Below are 20,786 nucleotides of genomic sequence, written 5' to 3' on the forward strand. Positions count from 1 at the left end.
TTAATAGCAGGAGCAATAGCATCCATAAACCACAGTCAAATATAACATAGTGGACATAATTAGATCACTGAGGAATTATATACTGTGCTATGTAGTAGAGCCTTGCAAATTCTAAAAGTTTAGTGTAGTTTTCTTTTTTCTTTTTTAAATTCAATAATGATCTGCTGTTAAAGGAATAGTTTGCCCCCAAATGAGAATTTTATCATTGCTGACTTACCCCCTTGTTATTGATTTTCTATCTTCTCTGAACTACTATAGACGATGTTAGAAGGTAGAATGTCTGAGCTTATGGTTTCCATGCAACTGAAGTGGATAGTAATTTATAAGGTTAAGCTGTAAGACATAAAGTAATTCATATAACTTGGTCGCTATATTCTAGTATTCTGAAGCCATGATCTGTACGATCAATATTGTTCATATTTTCTGCGTTGATTCAGTCATGAGATTTTCGTAGATTTTATATAAGGCACATTTTGGTCTGTTTATCACAAAAAGCTATCATACGTCTCCTATGGATACGTTTTATAATATTTTATTGGTGGTTTTCAATCTTTTTTGTAGCAAGGCATTTTCATTGTATGAAAAATTTATTAAAAAAGCCAAAGACATTTGTAACATTTGTTACAAAAAATTCTGTTTCAAATAAATGCCGTTCTTTTGAACTTTTTTTCATCAAAGAATGCTGAAAAAAATGCATCATAGTTTCCACAAAAAATTTAAGATATAACCGTATTTAACAGTGATAATAATAAATCATTCTTGAGCAGCAAACCAGCATATTAGAATGATTTCTAAAGGATCGTGTGACACTGAAGACTGCAACAATGATGCTGAAAATTCAGCTTTCCCATCACAGGAATAAATTACATTTTAAAATATATAAAAATAGAAAACAGTTATTTTAAATTGCAATAATATTTCACAATATTTCTGTTTTTACAAAATTTTCAATTAAATAAATGCAAACTTGGTGAGCATAAGAGACAAACCAACCCCACACTTTAGTGTTTAATTTCATCAATGCATAAAATATGAAGAGAAAAAAAAAGGGCCGGCCGTGCAAACATAGGCGATAAGATATTTTCATTACGTTTGATGTACTATTATATACTTCTATAACCCGCTATTAGCCTTGCCGTTCTCTACTTTATCTCCAAATGTATTTAGCACTTTGGAGTTTCAGACTTTTCTTAGAAATCACAGTTTCTTCTTTAAAATTTCTGAATGGATTTGGGGTTAAAGAATAGATTGCTTTTGAAAGAAACTGAAAACCATGTTTCTATTGTAAGGATTTCATTCTTCTGCATGTTGCTGAAATCTTTGTCATATCTGTCTGTTGAAGAATCGTTTATTCCCGAGTTAATGATTTACAGACCATCCCTGTTGAGTTGAAGAGTCCACACGGATTTCCTTGAAAGGCAGCAACTAAGAGATTCAGCTAGGAATATGCAGAAAAATGTGTTCCTCATCACCCAATTCCTTCAGTTCTCTTCATTCCCTTGTGCCAGAGCTGCTCTTCAGATTAAATTGTTGCGCAAAATATAAAAAAAAAATCTCCAACTTGTTCTGTTCACTTCGCATTGATCGACAGGAGAGTTATCAGGCCTGTCTATCAAAGCTGTTCAGTGGATGATTCTAACAATCACAGTTTTGTGCAAAAGCTTGGGCTGTTAAGATAATGCCCAAGTCGAACACCACTGCTCAGGGACGGCCAAATGAAAGTCTTTGTAACATGTACAGGACGTGATGATTGCCCGATAGTAATGGGCCCGCTCTATTGGTCGACTGTCAGGTTTGGACAGAGTGTTTGAAGAATAGGTGGTGCACCAAAGAGGGATGGTAACCTGATGTGACTAGACATAGAACACTAACTCTTTTGTCTCTGAATGGAGTTGAATGCTGCAGTTGTCTCTGTACTGAAACTGTTCTTGTCTTTATTCTGTCCTGTATTTTAACATTAGTGTCTCTTTTAGCAGTGCAAATACTGTAGAGATACTTTTTTAAATGTTTAAAAAATTTTGTAAATGTCTAGAACAATCATATCACAATACTTCTATCATTTGCAACTATAATTTTACTCGAGGTTTATTACAAAAAGTAATAATTTATTTTGTTTGTTTATTTAATCCATTTTTCAACTTCTCCCTGACCTTTAGAATTATTCAGTCCTTTTTTTATTTTTGCTTCCATGCCTCTAAGACTTCAATGATAACACTTCCAAACGACTGCATTTTGCATTTTATTTACGGGAAGAGCGTTTGCTGTCTGGTTCCATATATTTTGCATCGCTTCATTTGTCGTTAACTCTTTCCCCGCCAGCGTTTTTTTTTTTTTTTTTTTTGTTGCCAGTCACCGTCAGCATTTTTGATCATTTTCACAAAATGTTCATGGCCCCCAGAATATTTTGTTGTATGAATATCTGAACATATAATATATCAAAAGAAAGAATAGCCTCTGCTTTTAAACAAAACAAAAAAAACCTCATTTTATTTTAGCTTAAAGCATTCTTTTTAATCAACATTTAAATGTGGGTAAGTTTCATTAAAAAAAGCAACATTTTGAGCAAAAAGCTGAGAAAAACACGTTTTTGTCAAAGACTACGTCCAGATCGGATTCAGAACAATGATCAAAACATAGATGGAGTTTATCAAGCCCATCAACACCCCCAAAGCTCATCCTGGGCCGACATTTTATTCAGTAACATTATGCAGTTTTGATTTATATGCTGTTTAATGTTGAGGATCGTGTTCTCTTATGTATCTGCTTGCTTATAGACCTTACGTAGCCCCGCCCCTTTTCAGCGCTGCGCTCATTGTCTTTTGACTTCCGGTCTGTATTTTCACAGCAATTCTGCGTGTTTATTAATGAACGGCTCGTTTTAAAATATTTCCGGTCGACTGACATTTAAGTCATCTGCTTCATCAACATCACAGTCCTCATGATCACTTTCGTTAACTTTACATTAAATCCACTTCAAAAGCTAATTACTCTTGGACAGCAAATGCCATAGAAATATACAGAGCGACCGCAAAAAACGGAAGTTAAAAGACAATATTCTAAAGATGGCGGCGCCCTCGTTTCTCTGGCGCATAAGGTCTATACTATCGCTCGTTTCTGCTTCTTCTTCACATGTCTTTTGATCAGGGTATTCAGTACTCTTTCAGAAGATGTCATAGCGCCCCCGGGCCCTACCGTATAACAGTGAAAACACGGAAAGCCGGAATTTTCCGTCAATGCTGGGGAAAGAATTAACAGGCTTTTTGCAAAGCATGAATTGCATTATTGTTCACAAACTAATCTGTGCTTAAATGTGATCAGACTGTAATGATCAGGGACTTTGTTTAAAGTCACTCTTATGCTGGATCCAGTTTGTGAGGATATGCAGAACTGCACCCGTTTTGACTGAATTTACATATTTATATTTTGTTTAGAAATAATAGCTTATCATAATGCTTTCTTCTTACTGCCTAATGACTGAATTTACATATTTATATTTTGTTTAGAAATAATAGCTTATTATAATGCTTTCTTCTTGCTGCCTAAAAAAAATTGAAGATCAAATAGGCATTGTTGACGAGTAAATGAGAGTGGTCATGTTCACCTTATGTCAGGAGGTGCAATAGTTCAGAACGAGCCATTTCAGCTAAGTCTTTTCTCTTTTTAAAAAATCTTTCATGATATAACCGTACAGTTGGACTTGAGTGTCTTGCTGAAAGTAAGCTGGTCCTTTCAAATACTTCAGTGAGTAGCTCTGACATTTCTTCATAATGCATCACCATGTCTGCTCCCCCTGTCAGTACAGCTGAATTCAGAAAAGGTGTGATTTTTCAGGTCCCTCAGCTTTGCAGTACTTTAATTAACCCTGACTTTAATATTCACACATTCACTGGCACCCAAGGTGCTGGGGCCGCTGGGATGTCACCCTGTCAGCACAGGTTGTCCAGTCCACTGGACCCCGTTTGCTCATACAGTGTTAATGAAAAGCACGCCACTGAATGAAACTCCTCATTTCAGGAAGGAACAGATCGTTGTCTCTGATCCTTGTCCTTTTATCTTTAATCCACAGAAAATAAACTTTCTACTCACCACCACTGGCAGGTGAATTGAGAAATGTATATATAATCAGTGTTGGGTGTAATTAATTACAGAGTAATCCAATTACTGTAATTTAATTACTTTTCCCTTGAAAAAGTAAAGTAAGGGATTACTACTGATGTAATTGCATTAAATACTGTATAGACTATACAATTCTATATAAAACAATAGTGGTTTTAAAATCAATTTAATGTTAAAATGTATGTTTTTAATGTAACCTCCCATTACACACTTTGGTCAGTTCAAGAATAATATATGAAATTGTTTATTTGAAAGAATTAAAATTGCAGTTTCATGTCTATCCTTGTATTGTTCAACTGGTTGAGGTTGATATGGGATTTATAAAGTAATAAGTCAGTACTTTTTAGAGAGAGTAATTACAACAGTAATCTAATTACACTGTTGAAGATAGTAGCAAGTAATTAATAAATTTTTTAGAGTAATTTACCCAGGCGCTGTATATATAACAAATTCTTACCCACCTTGAAACTGTACTTTGTATTATTGTTGTTATTATAAAATGAATCCAAATTAATTTGATTTATTATTTATAACTATTGTTCATTATTTGTTATTTATTGATATAATATATTTATTCATATAATATGTGAGTTGATGAATGTTTATTTGTGAATAAAAGCCTAAATTCAGTCTGTTCAGCATTTAAAGCGATCGTGTCTCTTTGGACTAAACCACTCAATTCATATAGATTCGTTTTATGATCTCTTTATGAACTTTTTGAAGCGTCAAAGTGGTAGTTGTGTAGACTGTCAACGGAGGGAAAGAACGTTTTTAAATTTTTATCAAAAAGATCTTAATTTGTGTTCCGAAGATGAACGAAAGTCTTACGGGTTAGGAACGACATGAGGGTGAATAATTAATGACAGAATTTTCATTTTTGGGTGAACCCCTTGTGTTGCCACATTAAGTTTTGGAGAAAAAAAGTTGGTAAAGACTTGCAATTTGCTAGAATTGCAAAGGGTCATCTTGTTGCTCTTAGAATTCAGAACTCAAGTTTTATTTATTTATATGCCAAAGCCTAGTTTTACTCTCATTTGGGCCTAAGCAAGTGTTAAAGGTGAAGTATTTAATTTGGTACCACTGGTGGCACCAAATGGAATTGTGAAGGAAGGTAAAGGGTCTGCCATTGTTCAAACAAACAGGTAGTCCTACATGTAGGTCAAACTCACGCCATTGGTTGAGCTAATGTTACGTCAGGGACAATCAGGCCGCTCAAACATATTACAATTCCATTTGGTGCCACTAGTGGTGCAGAAAATTACCTTCTTTACCTTAATTTACCCTGCCTGCATGAGGTTTCCGGCTAAGACCTGGGATATGATAATGCTAGACTATCAGAGACTTTTTGGGTTAAAGGGATAGTTCATCATTTACTCACTACCCCCAAGTTGTTCTAAACCTGTCAAACCTGTAAAACATTACTTTTTTCTGAACACAAAAGAAGATATTTTAAAGAATGTAGACTGTTCACTTTTGGGTGAACTATCCCTTTAATGTTTGTCCATATGTAATGGAGTTACTCAACAGAATGTGCAGTGATTAATTTAGTCAGGTCACTGGCCATTGTCTCTCGTGTAGAGAGTTTGAGTTGTGATTTTTAATGATGCTTGTCTTGGTTTGTCATTTAGAAAGATGAAGGTTGTCAGTGTCTGAGGCAGCTGTTTCTCTCATCAGCCCTTCCGTTGATGCCGATCAATCTTTGCAGACTTATACTGTTACTGTTTGTTGCTGTTTTTTTATTGTATTGTACTATGTAAAGCTTTTTGCCTCTCTTTTTTTGGGAGAGGATGGAGAATACATTGTTCTGAATTATATTTTTCTCTTACACTGTTAGTACGTTTTTTTGTTGTTGTTAGTTTCATGACCGTTTTGTGTTTTCCACCCTTGGTCATTAGAATGAAATTTCCTAGTTTTTATTGATGCACCGTTAATACACCTTTGCAAATATTAAATGAGAAGAGCACTGACTGCACAGGGATGATGTATTTTTGAAACACAAAATTAAGTTAGCATTTTAGTGCTTCGGGTTCCATTAATCTGAAGTCAGTGGGTTTTTAGAGGGTTTTTGGTTTAATGCTTGAACGGTCTGTGGTTAAAGGGATACTCCACTTTTTTTGGAAATAGGCTCATTTTACAACTCCCCCAGAGTTAAACAGTTGAGTTTTACCGTTTTCGAATCCATTCAGCCGATCTCCGGGTCTGGCGGTACCACTTTTAGCATAGCTTAGCATAGATCATTGAATCGGACAAGACCATTTGCATCTCTCTCAAAAAAATGACCAAAGAGTTTAGAAATTTTTCCTATTTAAAACTTGACTCTTCTGTAGTTATCACTCTCACACGCCTGCTGGACTCATGGTACGGCAGCAAAGTTTCTTGATTATTACGCAGGAATGAGAGTATAGTTCCTAGCCATATCAGCCTAGAGAATCGCAACTTTTCATTTTCCGTCAGTCTTAGTACACGATGTAACTACAAAAGAGTCAAGTTTTAAATAGGAAAAATATCGAAACTCTTTGGTCATTTTTTTGGTTCTTGATAATCAAAATGTGTAAGAATCATCAACTTTTGTTGATCATAGACCTTATTTTCTGAAATCTAAAAGCCAATGGAAAAATCCTATTGGCTGTTTGTTGAGGAAACCACAGCGATGCAAACTCCCAAGATGGGGTGCAGCACTCTATGCACCACACATAGGCTACTGTTAAAATCAGACCGAAATAATCAGGGTTTGTGTTTAAAAGGAACTTCAGTTGCTCAGTACCAAAGCTGAGATCCTTCTAAATTCAGATGTTTGTGTAGCTTAGTTTCAATTTATGCTCTTTTTGGACCTGGAAGGAAGTTTTGAGTTCTGAAAGTTAGTGTGTTTTCATAGTACATCAAGCTCTTATCTCAAAAGATCAAGGTAAATTTGGTTTCTTATGATAAAACCTCTTTAAAGTTCAGCCACCTTTAATGTGATGTAGGCTTGACGGTGACTCACATGGGAATACTTTATTTACTGCATGTGGTTCTACAAAAAAAGTTTTTAAAGTTTAACTTGTGAATTACTGTCTTTGTAGGTTTCTCTTCAATGTCTAGGATGTGGAAACTCTACCGACAGTCTCAAAGGGTGTTGATAAGCTATCAGATGGCATCCCGACAGACCAAATGAGTTTTCTTTCAGCATGTCATTTTGTAAATAACATTTGAACTGTCTTGTCCACTAACGGATGAGCATTAATTTCTACTCATTGTGGTAGTGTATTTTCCCTTCAAGCATGTGGCATGGGGAGATAAGAACGTATGATAGGTTGGGTCACTGTCTCTGTTTGTGACATGGCCTGCCTGATCTTGTCATTTTCCTCTTCTTTAGATGACAGCACCTTTATCTGTTGTCACTTAATCAGCTTAGCTCCATCCGAACTGGGAAGACTGATGGAGAGTGTGGCAGAGAGAGTATAATCTTAACAGCAGAAGTCTCACTTCAGAGCACAATTTCGGGAGCTATTTCAGGGCACTTTTGGGACATTTTTTATTATTTTATTAAAAAATGTAATGCATTTTTGACCAACCCTGACTTTAAGCTGGTTTCCCCTTGTTTCTAATCGGTAACAGTGTGATATATGGGTATATTTATGTGATATAACTACTTTTATGGTATGTTGGCTCTTATTTGGCTGTTGTTGTTTCTTTTCGGTTTGACACACTGTTATGACTACACAAATGCCACAATTATATTGTCATGCAGTTTGGGATATTGTTTTGAACCGCCTGTGGTGTTTGGCCTTGACAGTGAAAAATGATGATCTCTGTCTCTCCCACCTCCTCAGGTCGCAGTGTCATCCGCCCTGCAGGCAGCGAAGGTGTCTCCACTCATAGAGAAAGTCAGTGACCACAAGGATTTCAAGAAACTTCTGAGGACCAGAACTAATGTTCTTGTTTTATACACCAAGTCAGGTCAGTCTATCTCAAAACTGTTGTTTTTCAGATGAAATAAAAGTATTACAGCTTTAGCAGCCAAAGAGGCCAAGATATCTTAATAAACACATTAATTCAAATCACAATTGCCAATAGATATGTTTTAGTAAATAGTTTTTGCAAATTTTATATTTGCAAAGGGAAAACAAATATTATTATTGCTATTTTAAGGCGATGTAGTTACATTGTACTTACTTAAATAAGTACTGGTTAATATTAATTAACTACATGTACTTACTCTAGAGTTGAGGTTAGGGTTTGGTTATGCATCATTTACTGTTATTACTATGGTAATTGGTTATGCATAATTTACTATGGTAAGTACATGTAACATGTTACAACGTCATCTTAAAATAAAGTGTTACCCTTTAATGAAAATTATTTAATAAAATGCAAATATAATCAATATTCAAGGAAATACACTAGAAAAAAAGAGACTGTTGCAAAAGAATGTTCAAATAAATGGCGTTCTTTTGAACTGTCTGTTCATCAAAGAATCTTGAAAAAAAAAGAAAGTATCACAGTTTCCACAAAAACATTAAGCAGCACAAACTGTTTTCAACATTTATAATAATAAGAGATGTTTCTTGAGCACCAAATCAGCTTATGAGAATAATTTATGAAGGATCATGTGACACTTAATACTGGAGTTATGGCTGTTGAAAATCAGCGTTACCATCACAGGAATAAATTACATTTTAAAATAAAATAGAAAACAGTTATTTTAATGTGTTATAATATTTCACAATATTTCTGTTTTTAATATATGTAAATGTAATTACTGACAAAAATGAAAATTCTGTCAGTAATTACTCACCCTCATGTTGTTCCACCCCCCTAAGACTTTCGTTCATCTTTGGAACACAAATTAAGATATTTTTGATGAAATCTGAGAGCTGTCTCACTCCTTCATAGACTTCTAGGCAATTTATTTCTGCCGGTCCAGAAAAGTTAGTAAAAACATAGTTAAAATAGTCCAAGTGACTACAGTGGCTCAACCTTAAGTTTATCAAGGAACAAGAATACTTTTTGTGCGCAAAACCCCCCAAAAATAACGACTTTATTCAACTATTCATTTTCTTCTGTGTGGGCCTCTGAGTGAGTTCACGAGAGCTCCACGACGCATGCGCGAGAACTGAGAAGTACACTCACGTACACTATTATATATAGTGTACGTGAGTGATATTATATTATATTTAGTGTATTATACACTATATATTATATTATTACATAGTGTATATATATAATATTATTATATAGTGTATATATATATATTATTATTATATAGTGTTATATAGTGTATTATAAATAGTGTACGTGTTCATTCTAAGTGACGAAAACACCCAATACAGTCAATAAAGTCCAGCTGCCAAACAACAATATGGTCATGATACAATTCCCCCTTAGAGAAACACTCACCAGGTGCTGAGTCTAATACAAATCCAATGACAGTCAATGATATTAATCCATGCGTGGTCCATGAAAATATTTTTACTTTTTCCGGTTACAACTCCACGGTGTGACAGGATGCGGTGATGATCCACTCAAGCAGGTGTCATTCATGAAGCCACTCCGGTGATGAGCCTAAAACGTAAATCCAATCTGCTGATCCACAATGTGACAAGATGCCGTGGTACTCTTGAATCGCTGACTGAGTTGTTTTGTCCCAGACGTGACTTCAACACATGCAATCGGACAGCAACTCGACAAAAAGATAATAAAGTTGGATAAACAAATTAAAATAGGACTTATTAAAACTAAATTAAAACAAGTTAAAATATAAAAAACCGGAGAGCAGCGGCAGACGTACACTCTCCCAAAAGGAAGTCGCACTTTTATGATAGAAGTTTATGAAGGAGTGAGACGGCACTCAGATTTCATCAAAAATATCTTAATTTGTGTTCCGAAGATGAACGAAAGTCTTATGGGGTTGGAACAACATGACGGTGAGTAATTACTGACAGAATTTTCATTTTTGGGTGAACTAACCCTTTAAATGGTTGTGTACATTGCTAACAATAAAAATGTGATCATTTATTTTGTGGTGGCGTCTCAGTGATAATGTTGGCTAAGCAGGTAATCAGAATTATTGGTCTAACTAGTCTAGCAAAAAAAATCCTTACTGTTCCAACCCTGTGTTAGCTATAAATAGGCTGGCTTTAACTTGCTCAGCAGGATTGTCTACCTTTCTGCCATGACAGTATTTAAACTGAAAGAGAACTCACCATAGAAGCAGATACTTTTGTTATGCCTGAGAATGCAAAATGAATGTCCATTGTGATTTGCATCCTGGCACATTTAGGAACATGATGCATATTAAAGTCAAGCTTGCATTGCTAGAAGTGTATGTGTTACATGCCCTAAGGGAAAATTCATTGAGACAGCTATGATTCTGTTACAGGATATGCCAACAAACCTATAACTGTATAGTATCTCACAAAAGTGAGTACACCCCTCACATTTCAGCAAACATTTTAGTATATCTTCTCAAGGGACAATACTATAGAAATGAAACTTGGATATATTTTAGAGTAGTCAATGTGCTCCTTGAATAGTAGTATATATTTACTGTCCTCTGAAAATAACTCAACACACAGCCATTATTGTCAAAATAGCTGGCAACAAAAGTGAGCGCCATTGTTATCTAGCATTGCCTTAATCCTCCTGGGCATGGAGTTCACCAGAGTTGCACAGATTGTACAGGATCCTCTTCCACTCCTCCATAATGACATCACGGAGCTGCTGGATGTTAGACACATGGTTCTTCTCCACCTTCTGCTTGAGGATGCCCCACAGGTGCTCAATAGAGTTCAGGTCTGGAGACATACTTGGCCACTCCATCACCTTCACCTTCAGCTTCCTCAGCAAGGCAGTTGTCATCTTGGCATCTTGGTGTGTTTGGGGTCGTTATCATGCTGTTCGGCACAGTTTCTGAAGGGAGGGCATCATGTTCTGCTTCAGAAATTCACAGTACATGTTGGAATCCATGTTTTCCTCAATGAAGCGCAGCTCCCCAATACCAGCAGCACTCATGCAGCCCCAGACCATGATGCTACCACCACCATGCTTGACTGTAGGCAAGACACAATTTTCTTGGTACTCCTCACCAGGGCATCGATACACATGCTGGACACCATCTGAGCCAGACAAATTTATCTTAGTCTCATCAGACCACAGGACATGGTTCCAGTAATTCATGCTCATGGACAGGTTGCTTTCAGCAAACTGCGGACTTTCTCGTGAGCCAGCCTCAGAAGAGGCTTCCTTCTGGGACGACGGCCATGCAAACCAACTTGTTGCAGTGTGTGGCGTATGGTCTGAGCACTGACAAGCTGACCTTCCGCTTCTGCAACCTCTAAAGCAATGCTGGCAGCACTCATGCGTCTATTTTTTTAAGCCAGCTTCTGCACCTGATGCACAGCACGAGGACTCAACTTATTTGTTTGACCCTTGCGAAGCCTGTTCCAAGTGTAACCCGTCATGGAAAATCTCTGTATGACCCTGGCCTGTACTGTAACTCAGTTTCAGGGTGTTACCAATCATATTATAGCCTAGGCCATCTTTGTGGAGAGCAACAATTCTAATTCTCAAATCCTTAGAGTTATTTGCCATGAGGTGCCATGTTGAACATCCAGTGGTCAGTATGAGAGAATTGTAACTGCTCTAATACAAGATACACAAATTTGTATGGTCCTGTCAAGCAGACAAAAACATGAACATTATGAATAGGACATGAAAGCTATAACGTAGGGTGTACTCACTTTTGTTGTCAGCTATTTTGACAATAATGGCTGTATGTTGAGTAATTTTCAGAGGACAGTAAATATATACTGCTATACAAGCAGCATATTGACTACTCTAAAATATTCAATTTCTATAGTATTGTCCCTTAAAAAGATATACTAAAATCTTTGCTGAAATGTGAGGGGTGTTCTCACTTTTGTGAGATACTGTGTTACAATAGGTACGTCAAGTTTGCTTTCACTACCAAAAGCATGTTGGTGCCTTTACATACTTGACCTTCTGTACACTTGGAGTTTTCTCTACTTACCACATTCATTAGCTGAGTAAATATAAATCTAATGGCCATAGACAGAGAAGAACTTAAAGAACAGAGAAGCATAAAAACTTCAGCACCCTCAACTTAATGTAATGCTTTTCTCTTTCCCAGCTATTAGAAAAAAACCACCCCCTAACACTGCATATTCTTTTAGCAAATCTTGCAGGCACAGGGCCATTTATGGGTACCGTATGGATGAACAGTCCATAAACAATCTCCCACCCACAAAGCAAGGAAAGAGCCTCTCAAGGTTTTGCTGTGCAAGATTTATTAGTTTCATAATTCACGACTCATTTCGAGCGCATGAGGTCATTGGATAAGACTGTGTATCGAACAGTGCGTTTGATTGATGGCTGACTAGCGCTGCTCATCCTGTGCATTTCCATTAGATGCATCCTGCTAACTGGGATAGTTGCTTTAGACTATAGGAACACATTCATGATCCGGTGGTAAACAGACACTTCTCATTCAAAAAGGTATTGGCTTCAACTCGATTAGATTAAAACCAAGACGTACTAATAGGCAGAACCCTGAAATGATTGTACCTTTGACCTTGGCCGATGTGATTAATGGGAACAAAAGCAGATTGCAGGTTCAGTGGTGTAGTATTAGATCAGAGACTCTCACAAATTTGTAAATCTGTGGTGGAGTAAAACTGTCACTGTGTTTTTACACTTAGTACTTTCACGCTGTGCGCTGTTGTTCCATACCGAGGTGTGTTGGCAAATTGCTTTCATTATCAAAGTGAGAACTATGGGCTGAAAAGCTTGTGAAATTGGAGAACAACATTCACTTTTTTTGGATTTTTAAAATATATATTATTTATTCATTTATATTTGATGAAAACATTTTAGATCTACTCTTTTTATCACCAAGTAAATGTTGTAAATATTGCACTTGCCCTAATGACAACCTTCACCCCACATTTTAAAGAAATGATGGATGTGCAACAATGTACCGTATCCGTAACTATATATGCCTTTCTAGACCAGACTGCTTTTTTATGTGAACTTGAGTTCATATAAAAAAAAAAAAAAACTTAACTTAAGTTTGATTTTATGAACATCTGGATTAATGTACTCACCAAGTGTGTGTGTGTGTGTGTGTGTGTGTGTGAGTGATCTTTTTAAAGTTTTTGAAAGAAGTCTCTTATACTCAGAAATACAGTAAAACAGTAATATTGTGAAATTATTACAATTCAAAATAATTGTTTTGCATTTTTATATATATTCAGATTTTATTAAGACATTACTCCTGTCTACAGTGTCACATGATCCTTCAGAAATCATTCTAATATGCTGATTTGGTGGTCAAGAAACATTTCTTATTATTATCAACGTTAAAAACGGTTGTGCTGCTTTATATTTATATTTATGCTTTATTTTGATTATATTTTTAGGATTCTTTGATGAATAGAAAGTTCAAATGAACAGCATTTATTTGAAATAGGAATTTTTGTAACATTATAAAGTCTTTACAGTCACTTATACTCCTGTGTTTCACCTGAAATGTTATTCTGAAGAGAGTGATAGGAATCATGTTTGTATGTGACTTTAATTTTGTAATTATTTATTTTTGTATGTATTCATATATTGCCCTGCAAACATATTTTAGTTCAAAGTATCTGTGTTTACATACAGCCTAATAGTCAGTTATTAATCTGACTAATAGCAATCAGAAAGAAAAACTTTCATGTAAACGCCAATCAAAACACTATACAAAACAGATTTTCTCTCTCACACTCACTCACACCGAGATCTTTTGAACTAGCGATGGCTTGCTTAGTAGGCTATGAGAATGCAGATTAGAAGCATTGGCTAAATGTAAAAATTCATTTGTAAAATAATTTTAAAAACATAAAATATTTTAATGGTATGTAAAATGTTAAGTTATTTTCTTTAATTTCATGTATTATGGAAAAAAAAGGGAGAGAAATAAAGTGAATTCAAGCATTATAATTGAGGCTATTAATAGCATGTGCTCTCTGTGGGCGACATGCAGGCTCAATGTGGGCTTCCAGGTGCCATGGGGACAGTGATGGAGACCATCCGCTTACACTGGATACAAGCTTATGATATTTAAGGGTGTTACTGTCTCTTCTACAGTCTTCTTAATGTGTTTTTTTGTGTGTGTCCTCAGCTTCGTCTGGAGATTCTCATCTAAAGCTGCTGTCTGATGTGGCTCAGGCCGTGAAAGGTCAGGGTACCATCGCCTGGGTGAATTGTGGGTGAGTCTCCATCGATTTGGCTCTTGTATTTGAGCAAGTTACTGCTAGTGTACTTTTTTGCCACTAAGGTTGAGGCAGCTGACATCCTGATCAAATTGTTGGTGTTTCTCTAATACTGATATTGTGTCTTTATACCAGCTGTGACGTAGTAATATAAACAGCAATACATGCGGTATGAAGGTAATAGATGCTGTTTTTAGACTAGAGAGGATATTTCTGGTCAAAACTGTATGTTAATGTTTATTTTAAAATGTCCAGGAGAATTATGCCGTGTCCGAAATCGAATACTTACAATACGCTTGAAAAACAGTACGCTAACAGAGTAGTATGTCCGAATAGAATTCGAAAAACACTAGGCAAAAAGTACCCGGATGACCTACTACTTCTGCCGAGATTCTGAAGTGAGCTTTCAATGGACACTTTACTATCCCATGAGGCCACCGGAAAGGATTTATAAATAGCAGTGAAGCGACGCAATTGACGCTGGTAGGTCACATAATACTAGTATGTCTGAGTTTCATTCATACTACTCTATTCATATTATATATAACATACTATTTTAACAGTCCTGAAGTAAGTTCTAATTGAAATGTAGTACCTACTCAGACAGTATGCAAATGCACTGTTTGATTATTCATAATTTGCCACTTAAGCTTAAATAATTGCACAGGTCATGTTTACATCAATGTCTGTGGTGATTACCTTGTATTGTCTTGTGGCTTATCTTGTTCCATTACATTCTAGTTCAGCTCATGCGAGTGCAACAGCTCAGCATCTTCTCAGCGTATTTCTCTGCTTTTAGAAAGAGATATCACAAAAGTAGTTACGATGTTTCTGATAATTAGCAATCAAAGCTTGCCTCTGAATCATTTCTTGATAAATGGTAGGATAAATGGAGCTTGTTCTAGCTTAGCCAAGCATCGTTTCTTTTTCCAGAACCAATCCATAAAGCACCTTTTTGAAACCATCTTGGGTACATTGAGTCCCCTTGTGAACAACTTATATAAAGCTGGGTTTAAAAAAAGGAACTCCTCACAGGCAGCAGTGTGATAGAGCAAAGCAGAGATACGCCCACACATTTTCTACAGATGACAGGGACCTGAAAGATGGCCAACTGCAGTCCACTGGGGTATACCATTAAGGAAGTAGGTCATGGACAGAGTGGGATCAGTGTGAAGAAAATGGGAATGCAATAATCCTGGAGTCTGAACGATCCAATTGGATATTTTGCGAAAATTTGTTGAAATAGGCCAGCTACTTTTTCTCCGGACCTTCAAACTTTTCTTGGCTTTCAACTTAATTTTTTCCACTCAACTTGTTTGAAGACAGCAATCTCGCCCACTAACTGTTTTTCCTCTTTCGCAATTTTGAGCCTTGGATACCCACTTCCAAACCCCCCTGCACGCAAAACTTATTGACTTGAACCGTGGTGCTTGAAAAGGATGACCCTTTATTTCATAGAGGCTGAGGAGGGTATGAAGGTGTATGTCTACGCGTGTGTGCTTATTGCCATCTGTGATCCTGAGTCAGTTCGTTCAACACACAGCATGCCTAATTGAGTTTCCCACATGACAGACTGAGCTCTGATCTCCGCCGCACCTATATCGGTCCTCCCACAAAGGCGTTATGTGGGAAATGTGGAACGCTAATGATGGTGTCTCATCTACCTTTAAGGGATGGAGCCGGTTGGGGGCGGATGCTGTCAGAAGCATAATTGAATTCTGTGTCTTTGAATTTCCATTAGCATGGAGCTTTAGATCGCTGCCGAGTCCTCTCTGCTCTTATTTGTCCTTATGTAATACATTTCCATGCTCATTATCGCTCAAGGGAAGGGAAGTCTTTTCAATGTAGCGATCTGGATCTCTTTGGGAGGGTGTGGGTGTATGTGCTGTGACAGTGGGACCAGGTAATCGTGGGTCTTTTCTGTTCTCAGATTCTGTTGAGGTGTGAGTGTTAAGATAGAGTGCTCTGTTGCTGCTGTTTTTTTTGTTTTGTTTTTTGTCATTGGCTGAATGACAAAGATGGATTTGTCTGGAACTGGAGTGCTCATTTTTTTTGTGCAATGAATTTAGCGAGCACTGAATTTTGAATCCCTCTGTGGCACTTTGCCATAAATAGGATACAAATAGGGCCAGAAACCCTTAGAAACAAAGGCTGTATTTATTTTTTCATCAATTGGCCAGTTAAAAGTAGATCGTCAGCCTCAGTCAGGAAGTTAAACTAAATATTAAATGTGCAGTTATGTATCCTCAGTTCATTTTCTATGATTTGCCATTTCTGTTTTTGAAATGCACATCAAATTGAAATTTCTAGAGCTTGCAAGTTTGAAACCAAATGTGTAATTGTTATTTATTTAACTTGTATTTCCATTTAAAATATTGTCGATTGTTGATAATGTTTTCTTACAATAACTTGAGTAACAGGGTTGAATTGTTGAGCATGATAAATGTGTAAAAATTGAGAGCTGCAAATGTTTACTTATCATGTAGAAAGGGTCCAAATGACTTTACTACTTGTGATAAAGACATTTGATGTTTAAATCGAGCTACTTTTCATGCTACATTGATTTTATGTTAGATAAGTTTATCTAACATATCTAATATATCCCACAATAAAGCACATGGAGTTAATGCTTAAAAAGTTGTGTGAACTGTCCCGAGCGACGTTTACGCTGACCCCGAGACATCAGGCAGGTCTTATTGTCGAGTCCTGCTTGGGATGAAAAGTATGCCGGATTGTGGAATGTTTGCTGTCTACACAATGTCTATCACCAGTACCATATATTTGTACAAAATCCATTTACTGCTCAGGACTTTTTGAAGCATGCTCTTCAGCTGTGATAAGTAACTAAAGCAGAGCGAGGAGGAAAAACATTTAACTTTGGAGGCTATACCTGTGGCTCTGAATTCAAGCAGGCAGACTTTATTATATAATACACTGAAGCAAAGGATGCTGAATGTCTTGTCCTTCAAAAAAAAAAAAAAGAAGATTGACAGGGTTTGCCAAAACTTAGAAGCGGCCCTTACATTAGCTTATTGCTGTGGTCATCTGTCGCTTCCCATGAGCGGTCTCGTATTGCTGCTACAGCAATTTATTAAATGTCTTGGGACATTAATTGTATCACTTCACTTTTTGGCTGCATCAATTTGCATGACAAATGTCCTTCAAGGGCCTGTGTTATAATAGAATAATGTGATTATAATATTTGTTGAGCATAATTCGCTATGACTTGATGTTCGCTTTCGCCTCTGTGTTTGTACAAAAAGTATGAAGTTAATTGATTGTGCTTGCAGACACTGTACTGATGGTTGCTTCAAACTTTGTTTTCCTTGCATTTCCACTAGGCTCGTGTGCCATTCATGCTTGAATTGATAATATCTTTAATATCCAATTCAATAACTAAGTTTGAATTCAGGTAGCAAACAAAGTGCAAATTTGTAATTAAGAAATTATGTCTGGAAAGATTCAGAAATAGATGTGAAAATTGGCGGCAGAAATATCAATAATTTCCGCCATGCTAATGAGACAACCTTATTAGCAGAAACCAAAGATGTTCTTGAAACACCTTATAGTAAAAATTCAAAAGGAAAGTGAAAAGATGGGACTCCACCTGAACATCAAAAATACAAAAATTATGTCAACAGCTGGAACCGGTGCAATTAAGGTAACCCTCAACCTGAGAAGAAATTGAATGCTTCTGCTTCTTAGGATCTATGATCGACCAAACTGGAGACTGCACACCTGAAATAATTAATTTCATTAGCATTGTAATGAAATGCTAAGCATGCACCAAATCTGGAGGAGCAAAGACATCAACCTCACAACCAAATGCAGGCAGCCCCTTCGATCAAGCAATTGTGTTTCCTTCGGCAATTGTGTGTCCTATATCAACATGTGAAAGCTGGACTATGAAAAAAAAAAACCTGATCGAAGGAGGATTGATGCCTTTGAGTTGTGGTGTTGGAGAAGGCTATTAAGAATACCATGCAGCAAGGGATACCAACAGAGAGGTCCTGGACTGCATTAAACCAAAGATGTCACTCGAGGGAAAAATTACCAAACTGCGGCTCATCTTGGCCGTGTGATGCGAACAACTTCACTAGAAAATACTATAATGCTTGGCACAGTTAGTGGAACAAGAAAAAGAGGCCGCCAAAAAAACGCGTTGGCTCGACACCATCAAAAGTATCACCTGCCTTGGCATAGAACAGCTGAAAAAGAAAGCAGAAGACCGGAAAGCATGACGGAAATGGCCCATAGAAACGCCCAGAGTCGGATACGACTGGAATGGAATTCCAACACATGAATTAAAAAGGAAGCAATTATTAAAATGAGAAATTTGTCCAAGCTGATATCTATCAAAACAACTGTTTTATATGTACTGTATGTGATTATTTTATGTGATTGAATATTCATGTTTTTTCTGTACGTTTCCCTCCACAGGGATTCAGAAGGCCGCAAACTCTGTAAAAAAGTCAAGGTAGATCCCAGCTCAAAAACCAAAGGAGTCGAGGTCCTGCATTACAAGTAAGAATAGTCTTCATTTTCTGAGGTCCATGTAACAATGGTAGATGAAGGTCTTACGAATTATTACTGAGAACCATGAGCTCAGCAATTCATCTTGTAGTTTTGTTCCTTTTAGGGATGGGACCTTCCACACGGAATACAACAGACCATCCACATTTAAGGTAATTTTTCAGAAAATTGCATTTTAATGAAGGCGTCTTTAACAAAAAATCACAGCTTTTTTGAAGCCTCTTTCAGAATCCAGTTTATCAATATTTCTTTGTTAGACACATGGATTGACAATCCGCATTTTCAGAAAATTCCATCTGTGCATTTTCGGATGCATACTCTGTCATCTGTGAGTGGATGATTCGCTCTTTGTTGTTATTTATCCGCTTGACGCCCACAGTTTTCCCATGGCTGTTATTTCATAGTACTCAGCCTCAAGAACCAGAAGTCCAAGCTTCATAAGTAGACGAATCAAATTCGTCTCCCATTGGTTTCCCTCACCTATCTCATTCTCCACACGCCTTTCAGCTCAATTATGAGCGAATGTGACGAGGCATTGATGAATGGCTCTGGAATGAGGAGAGCTGTAATGTGAATATGTTAAAAATGAATGAGCCGAGCTATGCTGGATGATGAAACCGTGATGGGACATGTTCGCTGGCGCCACTGGTGTGGAAAAAATGGAGAGCTCTTATTAAATGTACCTGCTGTTAAGTATCACATATTGCTCTTAATTTCCCCTTGGTATAGCAATAACACTGTACTTTGAGCACTTCATGTCAAGGGAGTGATTTGTTCCTAATGTCTAGGATTCATAGATTAGGAACTAAATTAATGTAATTGTGCAAGAGTGAAAGTTTTTCATTAGTGATAAGTCTCCATACTTTTTATGTTCAAGTTAGATCATGCTTAGAACAAGTTTGGAATATTACCTAAATTAGCAAAATGACCAAAAGTAAAAATTTCAGTAGTCAAAATGTAAATGTTCAATAACCAATTTATGCCACTGCAAATACTAATATGCCACAAACAATACAACACACTCCTTTTTTAAAAAGTTTTTTAAAAAAATAAAAAAAGGTAAATACTAAGAACTTAAGAACTGACTCAGTACTATACTGCAGAAACATTTGTGGTTGCATTTTTTTTAAATATATAATTTTAGTAGCGTGAAAGAATGTAATACTTTTATTTACTGCAGGATGCATTAAATTGATTAAAAGTTAAAAATAAATACTTTTACATTGTTACAAATAAATCTATTTTATATAAATGTTGTCCTTTTGAACTTTCTGTTAATCAAAGAATCCTCAAAAAATGTATCACAGTTTACACAAAAATATTAAGCAGCAAAACTGTTTTCAACACTGATAATAAGAAATGTTTCCTCTTGAGCAGCAAATCAGCATATTAGAATGATTTCGGACTGGAGTAATGATGCTGAAAATCCACTTTTGCATCACAGGAATAAATTGCAATTAAAAATATATATAAAAATGGAAAACAGATTTTAAATTGTAATATTTCACAACATTATTGTTTTACAGTATTTTGATCAAATAAATGCAGCCTTGATGAGCATAAGAGACTTCTTTCAAAACATTAAACATTTTTGAACAGTAGTGTACATCCTATTATTATAGATCCGTACCTCTAATCCCACAGTGATTCACTGTTAAAAAGAAATAAATGCACTTGCAGTGTCTTTTGACAGTGAAAGATGATTCTCTAATGGCCTCTCTTCAAAGTTTCTATCTATTCTCACTTCTCTTTTAGTCCATGGTGGCTTTCCTGAAAGACCCTGCAGGTGCCCCCCTGTGGGAGGAGAACCCTGAGGCTAAAGATGTTGTTCACATAGAGTCAGAGAAGGTAAGTATCGCTCTCTGAAGCACACTGCAGCGAAGATCG

General features: G+C 36.5%; 1 protein-coding gene across 1 annotated transcript in view; it reads left to right on the forward strand.

Moving 5' to 3' along the window:
• The window catches only part of pdia5 (protein disulfide isomerase family A, member 5), a 60,593-nt gene that overhangs the window by 2,126 nt on the left and 37,681 nt on the right, over positions 1–20,786 (forward strand). The window contains exons 2-6 of the mRNA XM_082175947.1: positions 7,929–8,055; positions 14,276–14,363; positions 18,807–18,890; positions 19,006–19,051; positions 20,655–20,747. Coding sequence (XP_082032073.1) covers positions 7,929–8,055; positions 14,276–14,363; positions 18,807–18,890; positions 19,006–19,051; positions 20,655–20,747 — 438 coding nt within the window. The remainder of the gene's footprint in view (positions 1–7,928; positions 8,056–14,275; positions 14,364–18,806; positions 18,891–19,005; positions 19,052–20,654; positions 20,748–20,786) is intronic.

The sequence above is a fragment of the Leuciscus leuciscus genome (genome assembly GCF_965113295.1).
Source record: "Leuciscus leuciscus genome assembly, chromosome: 7".
Taxonomy (NCBI): Eukaryota; Metazoa; Chordata; class Actinopteri; order Cypriniformes; family Leuciscidae; genus Leuciscus; species Leuciscus leuciscus.